This window comes from Sminthopsis crassicaudata, chromosome 4 (genome assembly GCF_048593235.1).
Source record: "Sminthopsis crassicaudata isolate SCR6 chromosome 4, ASM4859323v1, whole genome shotgun sequence".
NCBI classification, from domain to species: domain Eukaryota; kingdom Metazoa; phylum Chordata; class Mammalia; order Dasyuromorphia; family Dasyuridae; genus Sminthopsis; species Sminthopsis crassicaudata.
The window spans coordinates 265023530-265042921 of record NC_133620.1 but is presented as its reverse complement, the minus strand read 5'-3'; the positions used below and the strand labels follow the sequence as shown (position 1 = coordinate 265042921).

The 19392-nt window shown below is 34.2% G+C and overlaps 1 protein-coding gene across 1 annotated transcript in view; it reads right to left on the bottom strand.

Moving 5' to 3' along the window:
- Positions 1-19392, bottom strand: part of PKHD1 (PKHD1 ciliary IPT domain containing fibrocystin/polyductin) — a 645163-nt gene that overhangs the window by 62891 nt on the left and 562880 nt on the right. The window contains 1 exon segment of the mRNA XM_074264713.1: positions 4080-5091. Coding sequence (XP_074120814.1) covers positions 4080-5091 — 1012 coding nt within the window.

Here is a 19392-nt window from a genome sequence, read left to right as displayed (position 1 = left end):
TTGAGCCTTTGCAATGCTTTTCAAGAGCCAATAAAAACATATTTTCTTCTCTGTCTAATATACTGAAATGACACCCTAAATTTTCTAATGATCTCTAAATCCCCAAATCTAATGACTTTCTTAAATCTTCCTTCTTCTTGATCTCTCTATAACATGTGTCACAGGCAACAACCTTCCTTTATTGGATACTTTTCCTTGGTTTTCATGAAGATGCTTTTCTTGGTTCTCCTAATTATTTGATACATTGCTCTCAGTCTCCTGCTAGAATAAGTGTGTGTGTGTGTGTGTGTGTGTGTGTGTGTGTGTGTATACAGTGTATATAATAGTGATGATGAGTTTCATAAAGACGTATTTTTCTCTCACATAGACAGAGATAAATATCTCTATCTTTCTGTCTAGGTGACAGAAGATAGATAATGTATGAAAGATATAGATGTATAAATATGTATATATATATGTGTGTGTAGACATAAATACGTGAGCATTTTCCATATTCACAACAATTCCATATAGGAAATTGAATTTCCATTTCTTAGTTTTTATTTGGCTGTGTCCCCATGGACCATACAGTCAATGGAGCTTTCGTAGAATAAATAATAGAGTGGTTTCCCATTTTTTTCTCCAGTGTATTAAGGCAAACAGAGATTAAATAATTTGTTCAGGTTCACACAGTTTGTAAGCATCTGAGGCAGGATTTGAACTAACATCTTCCTTACTCTACTAGGGACATAGGTCTATCCACTGAGAAACTTAGCTTCCATATGAATATGTAAGAGAAATCAATCCGTTTTTGAAACAACAAGAAAGTAAGAAATGATCCAGAAGATATAAATAGATAGATTGAATGAGAGCACCTATATCAGAGGAGATGTCTTCAGTTCATAGTACACAGCCTTCTGTTGATTGGTTGTTAATTATTGTCCTTTATTCTTAAAGGCAACTAAAATGACATTACTTTGTTAGAGTCAAGTTATAATCTTCTGTTAGGGTGTGTGTGAAATGCTTACTATCACTGTTTCAGATCTCCCTTAAGACTGAAACTAAATGAAAAAAGTTTTACCCTAGTTCGGTTTCTAAGAAAGTAATTGACAGATTATTGTTTATAAATTTTGAAATAATGTAATTATCTCACAGATTTTTGAATTTGACCTTTTAAAGATCAATACCTAAAAGTTGTATTTGCCATAAAATGAGGGAAATTTTCTAATTGCTGCTAGGATATGTACTATTGTATATTTGTACAACCACATTGTTGAAAAAAAAATTAGTATTTAAAGATTGTTGTACATTGAGCCTTTGCTATGCTTTTCCACAGCCAATAAAAACATAAAAACAAGTATGTTTTTCATTACAAATAAATAACTAGAAAGAAAACCAGGCTGTTGCAAATCATCAGGTTACTTATAAATATATGTGCGTTTTTCTAACTGCATATGTCATCTTTAGAAAGAATGAATAGAAATTCTAAGAGTTCTTAGTGATTGATAAAGTTTTGTTTTTGGGACTATGAGTGTTTGAAAGATATTTTTATGTGGTTTTATTTATTTGCAAAATGAGCCTAAGCTCTCAGGAAATAAAAAGTATTTGTCTATTTTAAAACATTGTTCTATATTTTTTTCCCTTTTCATTTTGTAAAGGATGGGAAAAGGTAGCTTAGGTAGTACAGTGGATAGAGTGCCAAGTCTGGAGTCAGGAATACTCATCTTTCTGAGTTTAAATCCAGCCTCAGATAATTAATAACTATGTGATTCTGGACAAGTCATTTAACCCTGTTTTCCTCAGTTTCCTCATCTCTAAAATGAGCTGGTGAAGGAAATAGCAAATCATTTTAGTACATTTGACAAGAAACCCCAAATGGAATTATGAAGGGAAACTGAAAATAGCAACAACAAAAAGATGAAACCTCCTTTTAAATAAATTTTTGCTTTGTGCTAACATGTGTATATGTATAATGATAATATGTATTTTTGTATACATTTATATATCACATATACACATATATGAATGCTTATATATGGTACCTTCTTTCAGCTTCTTAGATTTTCTCTCCTACCACACACACACTTAATCACTCCTTCAGGATTAGAAAGTTTGCTTTGCTGGAGGCTATTCCCTTCCCAGTAGTATTCTCCTTTTTGTATTATGGTTTTCAGAGAGGTCTGTGATTTTTAAATCATCTCTTTTTGACCTATTTCCAGGTCACTTGATTCTGATGTTAGATATGTTATATTTGTTCTAATCTTTTAATTTTGTTTAAATATACATACACAAACATATATGCATATGTAATATACACACACATATATCTCAGGAGGTCAATGATTTTTGTTTGATTTGTTTTAGTTTCAGGGACATTACTTGGGTAAGGTTTATTACTTTATGTTCTAAGTAATCTATCCTTCGACTCAGAGCTTTTTTTTTTTTTTTTTTTTTTTAATCTTTTGCTTCATTTCTTCTAGGTGGTTTTGTAGTCCTTGTAGAAAATTCATCTTTTCCCTTGAGTTTTTGCTAGCAGTTTTTATAGTTAATTACTTCTTCTTTGGAAGTTATCTTAAATGCATGTACACATACACACATATACATATATAGTAAATGGTATTTTATATGCTACTCAGTAACATGTTTACACAGTATATATGTATGTATGTAAATATAATATACTTTATCTATGTATATATATATATATGTATGTACATATATATATGTCATACACACACCCCTAATATTTACCTATAACTATGTACATGTATGCATATGATATCTGGCATCTATTTTGATATACTAATCACTAATCTCTTCAGCCTTAGTTGCTGAACTGGGATTTAGTGTCAAGCCAGGCCCTTCCCCCTGCTGTGTTCTTTCCTGCTGGGTCCCCTGGGTTCCTGTGATAACATCCACTTCCCAGGATTAGCGCCCCTACCCCCCAGATCTTTAAGGTTCAGAGTTCAGGTTCTTCAGAGGCTTCTCTGGCATCTCAGGGCCAAATGCTAAGAACCTTGGGGACCTTTGTGCCTGAACTGTAGCAGTCTAAGTGCTTCAGTGTTGTTATGATTGCTACCATTCCTCACAATGTCTTTTTGACCACCCTGGAGTTTGTTTGTTTGTTTTTAACTTTCCTGTGTCTTTCTTGAGGGGTCCTCAGCTCTTGCTACACATGGATGCAAAGCCTTGCAGGCCATATGTATTAACCGTAGGATGCTGACTTATTTGTCCACACTAGGGCTAATTTTGTTCCACATATAATCTTCACTAATGCAAAAATGTTGAAATAAATTAAAGCAATATTCAGTTAGATACACAATCTAACTATGTCTTTTGATATAGAAATTCAAATTTAAGATTTTATGCTAAAATTTAATAAAAAGAAAAAGGGACATATTTATACAAACATTATTTATAACAAGTCTATAAAATAATGATTATGATAGTAATAATAATAATAATAATAATAATGAACATTTCTATAATACTTTCTATATACCAAGCACGGTTTTAAGTGCTTTACCATGATTTTCTCATTTGGTTTCTTAGAAAAACCCTGGAAGGGGGATACTATCATACTCCCCATTTTATAGATGAGAAAACTGAGGCCAAATGGAATAAGTGATTTGCTAGCAAGTATGTGAGGCTAAATTTGAACTCAGGTCATCCTAACTGCAGGTTCAGCACTCTATCCACTTCACTACCTATTTACAATGAGAACATGTGTGTGTGTGTGTGTGTGTGTGTGTGTGTGTGTGTGTGTGACTCATTCAAAACCTTCTCTGATTTAGTCAACTTATTTGAAAATTAGAAAATCCAAAAATTGATTTTTTTCACATTTTTCTTGAGAACCTAAGGATAATTAATTATGAATAAAGTATATACACAAAAAATTATAGGATTGTGAATGAAAACTTGGCTAATAATCTGAATTCTCATTCTGACTTTAAAGTATGATTTTATTTGTGTGATGCAGGGCAATTAGTTTAACTTTTCAGTACCTCAGTTTCCCCATCTGTAATTATGAGACCAATAAGCCTTGACTGAATTTGCTAGCAAAATCCATGGCCACAGCTTTTACTTCAACAAACACTTACCCAGAAGTAACTACTCCAGCTGACTGACTAATCATCAGGGCCTCAATTGGCATATCCAAGGCTTCTTGCAGTTCCCCAGTCTGTTGAGCAGTGATAATGTGGCGAGCCAAACACTGCAGTGTGTTAATGGATAAGGATGGAGTCACTTTGACACTTCCTATAGCTGATATATCACCAATTTCAGTGACCACCACTTTTGAATTGGTTTCTGAATCAGTTGGTGGTGGGATCCATGGTTTCAACTTCCTTTTGAGCCTTCTATGCTGAACCATTCTTTGGCAACTAGTACAAAGGGTCTCAGTCGGGCAGTGGTGTTTCCTTTTGGCCACAACATCTGCAATGGTCTTTAAGGTCCATTCACCACCTAGTATTATATGAACAATTCTTATATTCTCTGGGCCAACCTGTAAGAAATGAGCCAATCTTTGCTGAATGGCTAGTTCCCAGCCTTCCATTGTGATTGATAATGTCACCGTAAAGGCTACATGGATAGAAACTACAGAATGCACTTCAACAGGCTCATCCCCTCGTAGAAGGATATACAACAGATTATCCATGAAACTGAAGTGGTTAGTGCCAATAGCCCCACTCTCTTGCCAAGAGTCTGATAGAACTGGAGTAGGTGGGATAAAATTTCCACGGAAGAAAACCTGAGGACTCTGAAGCTCAGGGTAGAATATAGCCAGAACTTTAGAGGACTTTTCACTCCCACTAAGATAAAAACGCATTGCTTGGGGAGTCCAATTCACAAAGCAAATTTTGGTGACTGAGTTTGTTGGTAAAACAGAATAGAAAGCTGGTATAGATAAAAAATCAGAGCAGGAGGGATAAGCAGCTACACTACTGAAGGTTTCCACAAAACCATTTGTCACTGAAATCACTGGAGATAGATTTTTCATCCCTGGAGCAATGGTAATTCTGTCAAGAATCAGAAGTGCATAGTTCATCTGTTTGCAGACATAGCCTTGCATCCATGGTCTATAGGTACATTTTTCGTCTTCTCTATATATACCTGGCATAAAAAAAAAGATAATAAGCTATTATTATCCTGAATCCATCCCATCTATGTCAAGTGGTAGTCAATATGTTTTACCATCATTTTTCTTAAAACATAGTTAGGCATTTTTTGTATTTTTTTCATGTTTTACTGGTTCTGCTTACTTCACTCTGAATCAGTTCAGAAAATTCTCTACAGGACTGTATGAAATTATCTTTTATATCAATTCTTATGGCACAAAAGCATTCCATTACATTCCTATACCATAATTAGTTCATCTATTCCTTAATTAATGGGCATTACTTTAGTTTACAATTCTTTATCAATACACATTTGTATATATGAACAGAGATGTTATAAATACTTTAGAATGAAATTAATCCTTTCCTATTTCTTTGATCTCTTTGGGATATGAGCGTAGTACTGATAACCCTAAGTTAAAGAGCATGAAACATTTAAATTCTATAATTATATAGATGATAGAAATAGTGAAAAATACAGTTTTTATATCTTCCTTAGCACTCTCTCAGAAAAAAGGGGAGATATATATATATATATATATATATATATTCAATCACCATGGAGGAATTCTCATTATGGGAATTCCTTCCAATATCAAAAACACTAAATGTACAATCTTCTCCAAACAAGAAAAGAACTACTAAATGAAGGATATGAGTTATTATCTAATATTCCTTCCAATTTAATCTCAAGCATCTAGGTATATTTGTTGTACAGTTTATTTAAACTTGAATTATCTGGACATAAACATCAAGCAATAAATTATTGACCAAGTTTATGTAAATAAGATATAATAGTAATCATATTACAAATCAGTCTTTCTCTAGTCTTAAAGAAAGTTTTCCCAATGCTAAACAGAAATACTAACATCTTTTAAAGTTCCATTTGCCTTTTTCCTCTTAAGAGTTAATTAGAAAGGAAAAAAAAAAAAGAACCTGCTTGAGCGATGTATTTAACTTCAACTCAAATGCCCAGAAACTCTTCTTTACATTGGTAGGATATAGGTGACATATACTGAAAGAAGAGCAAACTATACAACCTGACTATTATAGTTCAATCTCTAAAGCAACATCTCCACCAGAGCTCCCACTGATATTTGTCTTTTTCTCTGACTAGTTTTTCAACTCCTCCATCACCTTTTAGAGTTTCTTTCTTTTTTCTCCTTCCTCTTTTTTTTTGGGGGGGGAGGTTGAATCCAGATAGTTGTAGCCAATTCTCTTCCTCTTGTTTATATCTTTTCTTTTCCTACCTCCCTAAATGGTCTTATCTGCCAGTCACAATTTCTGTGGTCTGCAATTCTGATCACTTTTAAATGAAACCCATGCTGGCCTTGGTAATCATAATGTCATTTACAATTTACCACCAAACACGTTTATTCAGTTAGTAGCACACTGGAGAAAGAAGAACTCCATATGAACTCACCGCTGAAGGCCTAATCTGATTATTTCCTCATGAAAATCCAGGCAGGGGTGCTTGTAAGAGGGGCCAAGAAGAAGAAGGGGGGGGGAAGCCTAGGTCTGGCCACAGCTGACTCTCATAATCAATGTGAATAGATAAGTGACACAGCCTGTGAGGGGGCAGCAGCCCAGGTGCCCTCAGGCCTTCCCTCTCAAAAAAGGACAGAGTGGACAGGACTTAATAAATACTGAGTGACCAGTGAATATTGACTTGACATATGCTATTTGCATTCAAGATGGACAATAACAGTGATAAAGTCCAGAAACTCTTTTCCAAATGGAGGAAATTAGATTAAACAGGTTGTATTTTTGTTTGTGAGCATGTGCGCATGAGCACTGTTTTTGTGTACATCTCTAACCTCACAAGCCTGAGATATACATTACATTTTATTCTCCTTTCCCAAGACTGGAAACCTTAGAAAAATCAACTGAAAATAGGTGTGTGTGTGAGTGTGTGTGTGTGTGTATGTGTGTGTGTGTGTGTGTGTGTGTGTGTGTGTATGTGTCTATTACTCTGTGGATGTGTGTTTTAAAATACTCAGGTTGCTTCCAGGGTTCTGACAAATATTAACTTTGTGTCAATATTTGTCCTTCCTGTCGTGAAATGAGGATTTTCCACCTCATTTCACGTTTGAAAAGAAAATACGCCAAAGGGGTCGTCTTTACTCAGAAAAAAAAAAATAAAAAAATCCCAACAACTCATATCCTTTATTTAGAAAAATGGATCAGAAGGGAAGAAAAAAAGTATTTTTAAAATAAATGTTTTGACTCAAAGGCACATAGAATCCTTCCATCTTCCCCTTTTCCACAAAAGAAAAAAAAAAGTTATATGTTTAAAATTGAATGAAATACATCAACATTAATGATTTTTTTCCTTCAGGTTAACACCACCATTTCCCTCAGTAATTTTTTAGCCATTTTGTGATGGATTCTACAATTCATGGTAGAGTAAAATATAGGAGATTTTTGACAAAAACAAAATACATGACTATTCTCTTATTTTCAAGAAGAAAGAAAAAAAAATTTCCAATTTCTTCTGTCAAACCTGATTTACACTTCATTATTTCTAATTTAACAAAAATTAATGACCGAAAGATAAAATAAAGTGAGGAAAGGTTGAATTTAACCTTATTTAGATATGTTGTCCTGTTGCCTCAGGCTATCAAAGTAAAAAATTCAAAGTCTTCAAGCAGTCCTTCTAAAATTGCAAAGAGAATAGTTGAAATTGCAAATAAAAGTTTACGTAACATATATTCCTGAACTATTGGAAAAGGGTGGAAAAGCATTATTATTATTATAAAATATTGATGATTGTCCATTTCTAATTGCTGCTTTAAAATTTAAGAATGATTGTTTATCTGAAAATTTCATTAGTAAGCAAAAGGTGATTTCACAGGGAAGTGATGCTAGATGTGAATAAAATATGACTCAAATTGTTATTTAAAACAGCTTTCTAATTTGGAAACTATTGGTGATGACCTCTTCTGAGTGCTAATAATGCACCAATTCTTATTTAAGACATAACAATAGGAAGCTCCATTGTAAAAAGCATCAAAGATAGCCTTTGAAAAATAGAAAGAGCAGTGGACCTGAATACAAACCTAGACTCTCATACTTACTACTTGTGCAACTTTCTAAGATAATCAATCTGTCAGGAAGCATTTATGAAGTGTATTAGTTACTGCCAAATCACAAGTTCTCTATATGTTTCCATTTTCTTCATCTACAAAAGAAGGGCATTGGACTAAAGAACTTCAGAGGCACCTTCTAATTATAAATCAATGATTTTATGAATATATATCATTTATCTGTCATTATAAGGAAATGTGTTCTTTGGAGTTTTTAATTTTTGAAGTGAAAGTAGAATGAATAAATGAAACATTCATTCATTAGTGCGTAATGCACTAATTATGGGGCAAAGCTCTGTACTAAGCACTAGAGACACAAATAGAATAGAAATACAATCCCTTCTCTCATGTAGATCACATTCTACAGAGAGAGACAACACATATGGAAAGTTTCAGCTTTAAGTCACATGGAAAGGTCCCCTGGTCCTTAGGGCTTAGCAGAAAAGAAGGTGGTAATCTTGTTCAGCTATGTCTGAATTTTCATGGCCCTGTTTGGGGTTTTCAGGGCAAAAATAATAAAGTAGTTTGCCATTTACTTCTTCAGCCCATTTTTCAGATGAGGAAACTGAGACAAACAGGGCTAAGCAACTTGTCCAGACTCCCCCATGTAATATCTAGGCCCAGACTTGAACTCTCAGAAATGTCTTCCTGATTCTAGGCTCAATAGTATCCCCTGTGCCACCTAGTGCCTAAAGATGATACTACCTCTTTTTTTAATATCTATAGTCCAGGGCTTCTTAAACTTTTTCTACTTATAGTCCTTTTCCACCAGAGAAATTTTTATATGACCCTGGGTACATAGGTATATAAAATAAGTATACAAATCAAATGTGTATTGATAATAAATAATTCTTTTGCAATCAACTCATTTAGTTATGGGATCCTAGCTCCCAGTTAAGAATATAGAAGTAGAATTGCAACCCTTCCTAATGTGAATCATTTAATAGTGCCAAGGGCTCTGGTGACAAAATTGTCTTGTATAAGTAAATCATGACTGAGAAACCAAAGCAATTAGCTTTATTTCTGACTCTGGACCTAAAGTGTGAGACCTTGGGTTAATTTCTGTAGATCTCAGTTTCTTTATATGTAAAGTGGAAGAGATTAGACTATAGCATTAATGCCTCTATTAACTCTAAATGACAAAACATTATGTCCCAAGTACTTAAAAGTTGTAGAATTTTCACATTGTCATCAAATTAGTAAATATTATTACCTACTGATAAAGATGATTTTGCAATGTTCTCTTTCAAATATTTTGACAAAATAAGGAGAGGATCAGTGCTCTAGAAATTATAAACTTGAAGTCAGGAGCTTCCCAAGAACTGAATACTTCTCTGGGCTTTGTGGTTCAATAGAAGATCAATAGAAGGTAGTAAAGAAGAGATGACAGCATCAGGAAATCAATCAAACAGCAAGCATTTATTAAGTACTGACTTTATGCCAGGAGCTCTGTTAAACTACACAGAAACAAAGGCAAAAGGGTAATAGTTTACTGCCTTTAAATAGATTACATTTTGACAAGGAAATTGTTGCACAGAATAGAAAGTGTTGACTGAGAAAGTCAGTTGCTAAGTAGGTCCTACAATTGATTACAATGGTGTGCCAGTAAGTTTAGCAACTGATTGGGGGGAAAGTGTAGAAGAATGTATGCTGAATACACTTTTAAGATTAATCTGATTAATTAATATTTTCATTATAACTTTCTTAAATCAAAACAACCAACAAAGCAACAAATCAAGACCTGATTTTTAAGCTTTGATGATTTCTGAGATGGATAGAGTAATGGGCCAGGAGTCCGGAAGATCCATCTTACTCAGATGCTTTCTAGGTGTGTGACCCTAGGAAAGTACTTAAATCTGTTTGCCTCAGTTTCTTCATTTGTAAAATGAACTGATGAAAGAAATGAACAAACTAATTCAGCATCCTTGCCAAGAAAACCTCAAATCATGTCACAAAGGCTCACACATGACTGAAATTACTTAACAACAACAAATGTTCACACTGAAAATCTAAAAAAACAATACTTGAGAGGTAGTCTGAACTGTCTCCAGCAGACCTCTGACTGACTCCTAATAAAATGGCACACAACTAAGTTGCTATATTAGCCAGCATGAGTTGTTTAGAATTGTTTAGGGCCAATAGAATTTAATTGAAGATTACTAGAACTATTTCTGCTATACAGAAATTTCTAGAGTAGCATGATTTTGCTTATAGGCTTAGATAGAACTTATAGAACTCTCACAGTTCTTTATTTTTATTTTCTGAATGTTGTACAGAAAGCACCAGATTATATAAATTAATCATAGTGTGTTGCTAAATTTTCAATTTAGAATAAGCTTAGACCATAAGCTCCTAAAATTCAAGAATTGTTATCCCCCCCATCTTTTTTTTTTAACCTCTGTGTCCCTAGGACCTAGAAGAGGTTTTTTTTCACATAAAAGATACTTAGTAAATTTTGTGTTATAGCTCCCCACCATAGAAAGTAAATCTGAAAGCAGAGATTCTTTCATGTATTCAGGTCCTCACCTATCATATGTACTTACTGTTTGACTCTTGAAATGGTTTGGATTAGATTGGATTGAAAAAGATTAAAACTCTAAATAACAGATACTCATGATCATATACTCACAATAATACTAAATACTGGATAGGACTTAATCACTCAATCTAGTAAAACCTGGATCATTTTACAATTACAAAAACTAAAGCCTAGATGAGTAAATTGCTCATAATGACACAGGTACCCAATGATAAAGTTAAGTTTTGAATCCAAGTCATGAGATCCTGTATCCTAGAAGGAACCTTAGAAGTCATCTAATGCAGTCTCTTCATTTTAAAGTTGAAGGGTACTAGAGAAATTAAATTACTTGCCCTACTTGTAAAAGATTACTGAGGCAGCAGTACTATTATTTCCCCTTCAGTTCTTTGATTCCAAATCAATGCTCTTTCCATTGCTTCAGAAAGTTTCTCACAGAAGGTTGGGATAAATCTTGGGCATGAGAATTCACTTCTTAAAAGAGATATATGAAAGGGATAAAAACAAACAGGATATATATATATATATATATATATATATATATATATATATATATATATATATATATATATATATATACCTCTATACTTCACCTAATTAAAAAAAAATACACTGTAAAATTCATGGTGGGTTTTCCATTTAACTTTCCTTATTTCCTCCCTAAAGTTCTCATTCCCTTTATATCCTGTATTTAAAACCAACCACAAGCCCTATCCTCCCTCCTCCATCTCCCCTTTTTTTCCTGCTAGTAAACCTTGTCTGCCAGCTTCAAACAAAGCGATGCTCATGGCTTAATTTAAAGGCAAGGGCAGCCAACAGCATTCTTTACAAATACAATTCCTGGCTCACTCTCTCCCTAGAATGATAAACCTATCACCTCTCCAGCCCTCGATTTGAAGCTAGAACGGTAATTTTGTCGGATGCCAGAACGAAAATGAATGTGGTTGTGCCATGGTCTGCTCTGAGCTGTGGATATAATGAGATTTGAATGGGAAGCCCCGGACACAATAAATCTGCGCCATATGTGACCATTTCCTGTGTCAGTTCCTTTCTCATAACCAGTGGAGGCTCCCCCCCCCTCTTTTTTTTTTTTCCCTTTCATGACCCCACACCATGACTCTGAAATCTTTCATGCCTGCTTATGGGCCTGGGGCTTTTCCACAGCAGTTGCATAAATAAATGAGCTTGACAGCAAACATCATAACAGTTAGCAGTAATGTGTGTTCACCACAAGTGCCCATACTACTCACTAGAGAAATGGGAGAGGAAAGAGATTGTTTTGTTACCGTAAACAAAAGTATGTTCTTTTGACAAGTGGTGAAAGAATTAGTCAAATAAACTTGAAATCTATTCCTGACGATTATTGCCACTTCTCTCTACAAAGAGAAATGTTCCCATTCCTCCATAGTCAGGACTCATAGATAAGTCTTGGTGAGATAAATCATTCCTTCTCTTCAGAAAAAAAAATAAATTATCTGAGAAAAAAATCAGTGCTGGGAATAGAAAACTTGGGTCTCCTCTCATTTTTATCTCAGTCTCTTCACAAGCATGGCTGTCAATTTATGGGAACTCAGGTAAAGCAAAGAGCATTTCCCAGAAAGCCTGTGGGTATCAGGGCATTAGACATGATTTTTAAAGGAGGAATATTTGTTGTTGACATTGTTCTGTTATTTCAGTTGTGCCCTAGTCTTCATGACCTTATTTGGGGTTTTCTTGGCAAAGATATTGGAGTGATTTGCCATTTTCTTCTCTAGTTCATTTTGCAAATGAGGAAACTGAGGGGGAAAAGAGAGGATTTGCCCAGGGTCACACAAATAGTAAGTGTCTAGGACTGGATGTGAATTCCCAAAGATGAATCTTGCTGACTTCAGGCCTGGCACTCTATCCATTGTGCTACCCAACTGCTCTCAGGAACAATACAGGCATGACATTTAATAACCAGATCTATTTCCCCCAAATTATCTTAAGCTCTCAGGTTTCCTGAAGATTCAGAGTGTTTTGTTCCCATCAACAATTTTTTATTCCAAATTTGTATCACATTGCTTCAGATAAAATGGAAAATAACATTTTTATTTAGATGTTCTCATAGACCAGTTGAAAGATAATAAGAGATGACGAAAAGGATCATGGGATTTGGAGTCAAAAGACTTGATTTAAAATCCTGCCTCCACATATTTCCTGTGTGGCTTAAGAGAAGTAACTTCAGCTCTCTGTGCTTTTAGTTCTTTATCTATAAAGTGAGGAAGGAAAATGGAGAGAAGATACATGGAAGAGGAGTAACAAATTATTTAGCCAAAAAAAGGTAATAGTACATTTGGCATGTGTATAAAGGTTATAGCTTCAACTTTGAAGCTGTGACCTAAATAAAAATGTTAAATGAAATTACTTATTTTTATTTTTTTTCTAAAGAAGAAATTATTGTTTACCTTTAAAACCTTTTTCTTTTTCAAACTTTATTTCTTCATAGGGCATAGTGATCCATAAGGTCATTCAAGTCTGTTCTTGCGTCTTCACTCTTCCTTACCCAACATATGTCATAAAGTGTCAGATCTTTCAATTTCTACCTTACATCAGCTCTATCATCTCTGCCCTTCTTTCCACTAACATGGCCATCACCTAATTTAGGCTCATATTTCCTCATGATAGCCTCTTAATTCTCCTTTCTGCCTCTAGTCTCTTCTCTTACCAATCAATCCTCCATACAACTGCCAAAATTATATTTCTAACCTGGAAAAATTTACATGAGCTGATGCAAAATGAAGTGAGCAAATCCACAAGAACATTGTATACAGTAACTTCATTACTGTGCAGTAAAGTACTGGGAGTGGTTTAGCTATTTTCAGCAATACAATGATCTAAGACAATCTCAAAGGACTCATGATGAAAAATGCTTGTCATTGTCTTGCTCAGCAAATTTCAGTGGCTCCCTATTATCTCTAAGATTTAATGCAAATACCTCTGTTCACATTTGGAACTCCATGCAATCTGACTCCAACTTAACTTCCCAGCCTTTTCATACATTATTGTTTTTTAAGTAGTCTCTGTTCCAGTCAAACTTCTGTCCCTCCACAAAACTTACCATCTTATGCTGTCTTATCATCTCAGCCTCTTTTAATGTTTTGTTGTTCAGTCTTTTTTTCCATTGTGACCAACTTTCCATGACCCCATTTGGAGTTTTCTTGGCAAAGTTACCGGAGTACTTTGCTATTGACTTCCCTTTGCTCATCATACATATGAAAAAACTGAGGCAAACAGTGTTAAGTAACTTGCCCAGGATCATACAGGCTAATAAGCATTGGAGATTTGAATTGAAGAAGATGAATCTCCTTGCCTCTATGTCTTGCACTCTGCCACCTACCTGTTCCCTTTGTATACTTAATTTCCTATAAAACTCAGCTCAAGCATTACATCCTACATGAAGACCTGACTAATTTCCTTCCCTAGCCCCAATCCCACCTTGTTCCAAGATTTTTGTGACTCTCTTCCAAAATCATATTATACTTATTTTGTGAGAGGCAGTTTACATTGTGGATAGATAGCTGGTTTCAGAGACAGGAAAACTAAGGCTCAAGTTCTACTTACTTTGTGACCTTAAATGAATTTCATAAACTTTCACTGAACTAGGTTCCTCTTTAAAATGTTTAGCTTTAGAGGAAAAGGACCTGATTTATCTTGATATTAAGTATTTTTCACCTAAGAATTTCTAATACCAATGAATTCTCAGGCTCAGTCCCCAGCCCTAATTATTCTACATATACTTCTCTCTTTTTTTTTTATTGTAAGACTTTTAAATTTTTTCCCAGTTACATGGAAAAACAATTTAAAATTAATTCTCTCCCTTTCCCTTTTCCCATAATCCCTCATTGAGAAGGTAAGCAATTTGATATAGGCTATAAATACATGCATATGTAGCAATGCAAAACATTTCCATAATAGTCATTTTACCATATTTTACCATTTTACCATATACTTCCTTGTGTCCATATCATATAAGTTCCTCAGAAGCAAAGATTGTTCTGTTTTTGCTTTTGCATCTTCATTTTCAACCTTGGTACCCAGCATATAATAGGCACTTAATAAATGCTTGTTGATTGATTCACCACCATCATTATAATGTTTCTGATCAATTAATTGTTATTTCCTCAATTTATCCATCATTGAATGTGTGTAATAACATTTTTATGGTTTCCTTTGAAAGGATTTTATATACTTTATGTGAAATTGTTCTGATTTCTCTAGGTGTTCTATACAACTTGAATAATCAGCTAACAATGTTTATTGAGTACCTACTGTGTACAAATTAATAATTAGACTGTCCTTTCTTACTTTTTGTCCCTATTTCTGTTTTAAGTATTAGTCTATTTTCTTTCTAAGTAAGCTGCTTGAAGAGGAGCTTTGTGATTATAAACAGTATTTGAAAAAAAAAAAAAATCACAACTACTCGGAAGAACAGGTAGAGCTAGGTGGCGCTGCAACAAATAGAGTGCTGGGCTTGGAGGCAAGTAAACTGATCTTCCTAAATTCCTTGTCCTCAGGCATTTAAGCTGTATGACTCTGGGCAAATCATTTAACCCTGTTTGCCTAAACATGTGTAAAATGAGCTGAAAAAGGAAATGGTTTTCTTTGCTGAGAAAACTCCTAATAGGATCATTAAGAATCATATTGAAACAACTGAACAAAAACAACTAGGAGGAAAGTGGAGGATATCAAAGATCCAAAAAGTTTACAGATGAAAATGAAAAAGAAAACTAACAACAACACAATCAGGAGAATCCACTTGTGGTGAACTAAGCTAAAGTGAAACCCCATTTGTAATCAAATGGAATGAAAACCTCAACTTGTCTCCATTGATCACCACAGACAAGTTTTAATGATACATTGGTGGAACTTCTATTCCAAGAGAAATTGGTCTGTGAGAAAATGACTTTTCCCTTAGGCCTTTTCCAACTGTTATCTGACAAACTCCCTCCCTTGCCACTTTCAAAACCCTTCTCAAAACCTCCTACTTCCAAGATGCCTTTCATGAGTTACTCCAATTTTCCAAAGAATTAATTCCGTATCAGGACACTTCTATACTGTATCATCACTGATGTTGATGCAACAAAGTTTATGTGTGCTACTTAAGCAGCTACATGCTAACTACTCTGAGGTTAATTAATTTATTTACATAATTTTCTTTTTCTGGATTAAAAAAATCAAAGGGAAGGCAATATAAAGAATAATTATCTTTTGAATATTTTGGAAAACATTTGTAATCACTAAGAAAAAGGGTTTCTTTTTATTTGCATATGGGATCACATAATTCTGAGATTTCATGTATGTGAGTACTTATGTGTTTGTGAAGATCCAGTTTAATTTAGACTATCAGGTTAATAAATGAACGCCAAATTCCATATTATAAATTATTCCCAGCACATGTTATTAGAATGTAAGTTTCTTGAATGCAGTAATTATTTCATTTTTGATTTTATATCTCTAGTGCCTAACTCAATACCTGAGACATTGTAGCATTGAATAAATGCTTGTTGGTGGACTGATTAATTAGTCCTACTCAATAACATTGAGAATGATTTCCCTTTGGATGTGGGAATATTGCATAACATTTAAATACAGGAACATATGCTTATCTTCTTTCATTTTCTTAAATCCTTTCTGGGAATAGCAAAATAATTATTAATTTGCACAATAAAAACAATGAAAAAACCCCTATGCATTTTGCCCACTGTTTCATAAGCTATTAGAGATTCTTTCTAAATAGATCTGTAAGCAATGGGGTAGATTTAGCATCTACTGTAATTGAGGCAAATGAAAGGCAAATACATATAATTTATATATATATAAACATACATATATAAATATATCTATCTAAATCTATATATCTATCTAAATCTATATCCTATCTATCTATATCTATCTATCTATTTGTCCATCTACCTAGTATTCCTCTCTATTTAACTCACTGAGTTCCTGATCCAAATTTCTAAGTCCACTACTTTACTGATAGTGTTTTCTCTTGGATAACTAATAACCTTATCACCAAAACCAATGGCTTTCTCCTCTCCCCACCCATTACATTTTCCTTAACTTCTCTGCAGCACTTGTGAGTTTTTAAAGTAACTTCTTAGTGCACTTAAATTGCCCTCTAAATTAAGTGAATAATCTTTGAATCCTCTACTGACTTCATATCTTTTTCCTTTCTCTTAAGCAATGATATTGTTCCCCTACTCCCTTCTTTTATCCTGGACCTTATTCTTTTTTCTCTGTGTTATCTCTGCGTTCTCTCTGTTACTTCATCCATTCATGTGTATGGCTTTATCACTTTTTACATATTATTTCCCAAATCAATATCTGCAGGTCTGACCTCTGTCCAGAGAAATGGTGGTATCTTGTCAAATGCCTATTGGAAATTTCCTCATAGACGTTTACACACACACACACACACACACACACACACACACACACACACACACACACCCCAAATTCAACATTTATTTGTTCCAAAACAGAATTTTTCCTAATATTTTCCGTCCTTTCCCATCAAACCTTCCTTATGCTAATTTCTCCATTTCTGTTACATTAAAAAAGACCATTCAGGGGTCAAAATCTCAGAGACAGTCGCCCACAAAACAAACACATATAAAACAAAACAAAGAAATTTCCTTAATATTTGTCAAATGAGAAGACAGATCTCTTTGTTTACAAGGCCTGGCAATAATATGAGCAATTATTTAACCAGAATTTTAAAGTTTGCAAAGCAAGATTGTAAAGCAGATTCTTTCAGTTCTTTTTACAGATGGGGAGACTGAAACTCAGAGTTAAAATGACTAGTCTAGGCCACACAGTATCTGACGAAGGATATGTACTTATGTTGTTCCAACTCCAAGTCCAGTGTCCTATCCACAATAAAGTATTTTAATTTGGCTTGCAGATATCTGTCATACATTGAAATTTTTTCTAATTTGAAGAACAAATAATATCAAATTTAGCATTTAAATTTCTTTACAATCCAGTTCTTTACAATTTTTCTAACCCTTTACTATTCATTTCCTCAAAATAAGAATTATAGCAAAACAAGGCCAACTTAGAATGAGGGACATACTTGGATCAATAAGCGACCTATCTTTTTTTTTTTTTCCCCCAGCATCGCCAGGCCATATAAATAATTTGCTTCAAATGTTAATTAATTTAATTTAACTTTGCTGATCACTAGAATATATTAGAAAGTAGCAAAGTACAATAGGCATTGTAGGAAATGTTACTTGAGAATATTCTGGAGTACAGCTTTAGGCAATGAAAATTAGTTGAATTCCTGAGAAGTACTAGCAGACAGATACTTCAAGCATACAACATTGAGAGACAGGATGAGCTATTTAGAAAAAAGATCTGTTGCTGCTTTAAAAAAGCTTAGTGGATAGATTTGAATGGCCTTTTTTGCTTCCACCTCCAGAAATTTACAGATTGCTAAAAGGAACTTTGAAGATTATTAAATTATCTATTATAAATACTTACTTTTATCCATGAAATATATGAGAAACTAGAAAGTGTTCATACAGTTAGAAAGGTGTCTAGAGTCACACTCTTGAAAGTGGACAAGGTGGTATGGTATTAGAGTTCAGCTCCAGTGAATACCGAGAATGTGAATGAATATCCGAGGCCAGGCAGAGGATATGTGTTGCAATCTCCAATTATTAATCTGAGTGCCAGGCTTTATATACTCTTTAAACTACTGTTACATTAACAACAACTATCTCCAAGTGATATTACACATCTTCCAGGGTTATTGCATAGACCATATTTTGACATTTCAATTCGCCTTAGCTAGCAATAACAAGATATCTATCATAACGGGGTCATCAATAACAGAAAATATCAGTAGCAAAGATATTTGTCAAAAAAGAGTTGTAAATAGCATAGTTGTGATGCCTTATTCCTGTCACAGGCATTGTCCATCAAGAATATTCTAAATTATGTTGGAGGGGCTGTGGGAAAACTGGGACCCTGATACATTGTTGGTGGAGTTGTGAAAGAATCCAACCATTCTGGAGAGCAATCTGGAATTATGCCCAAAAAGTTATCAAACTGTGCATACCCTTTGATTCAGCAGTGCTATACTGGGCTTATATTCCAAAGAAATACTAATGAAAGGAAAGGAACCTGTATGTGCCAAAATGTTGATGACAATCTTTTTTGTAGTGGCTAGAAACTGGAAAATGAATGGATGTCCATTAATTGGAGAATGGTTGGGTAAATTATGGTATATGAATGTTATGGAATATGATTGTTCTGTAAGAAATGCCCAGCAGGATGAATACAGAGAGGCTTGGAGAGACTTACATGAACTGATGCTGAGTGAAATGAGCAGAACCAGGAGATCATTATATATTTCAACAATGATACTGTATGAGGATGTATTTTGATGTAAGTGGATATCTTCAACAAAGAGAAGATCTAATTCAGTTCCAATTGACAGACAAAATCAGCTATACCCAGAGAAGGAATATTGGGAAATGAGTGTAAACTGTTTGCATTTTTGTTTTTCTTCCCAAGTTATTTTTACCTTCTGAATCCAATTCTTCCTGTGCAACAAGAAATTCGGTTCTGCACACATATATTGTATCTAGTATGGGACTGCCTGCCATCTAGGGGAGGGAGAGGAGGGAAGGAGGGAAAATTC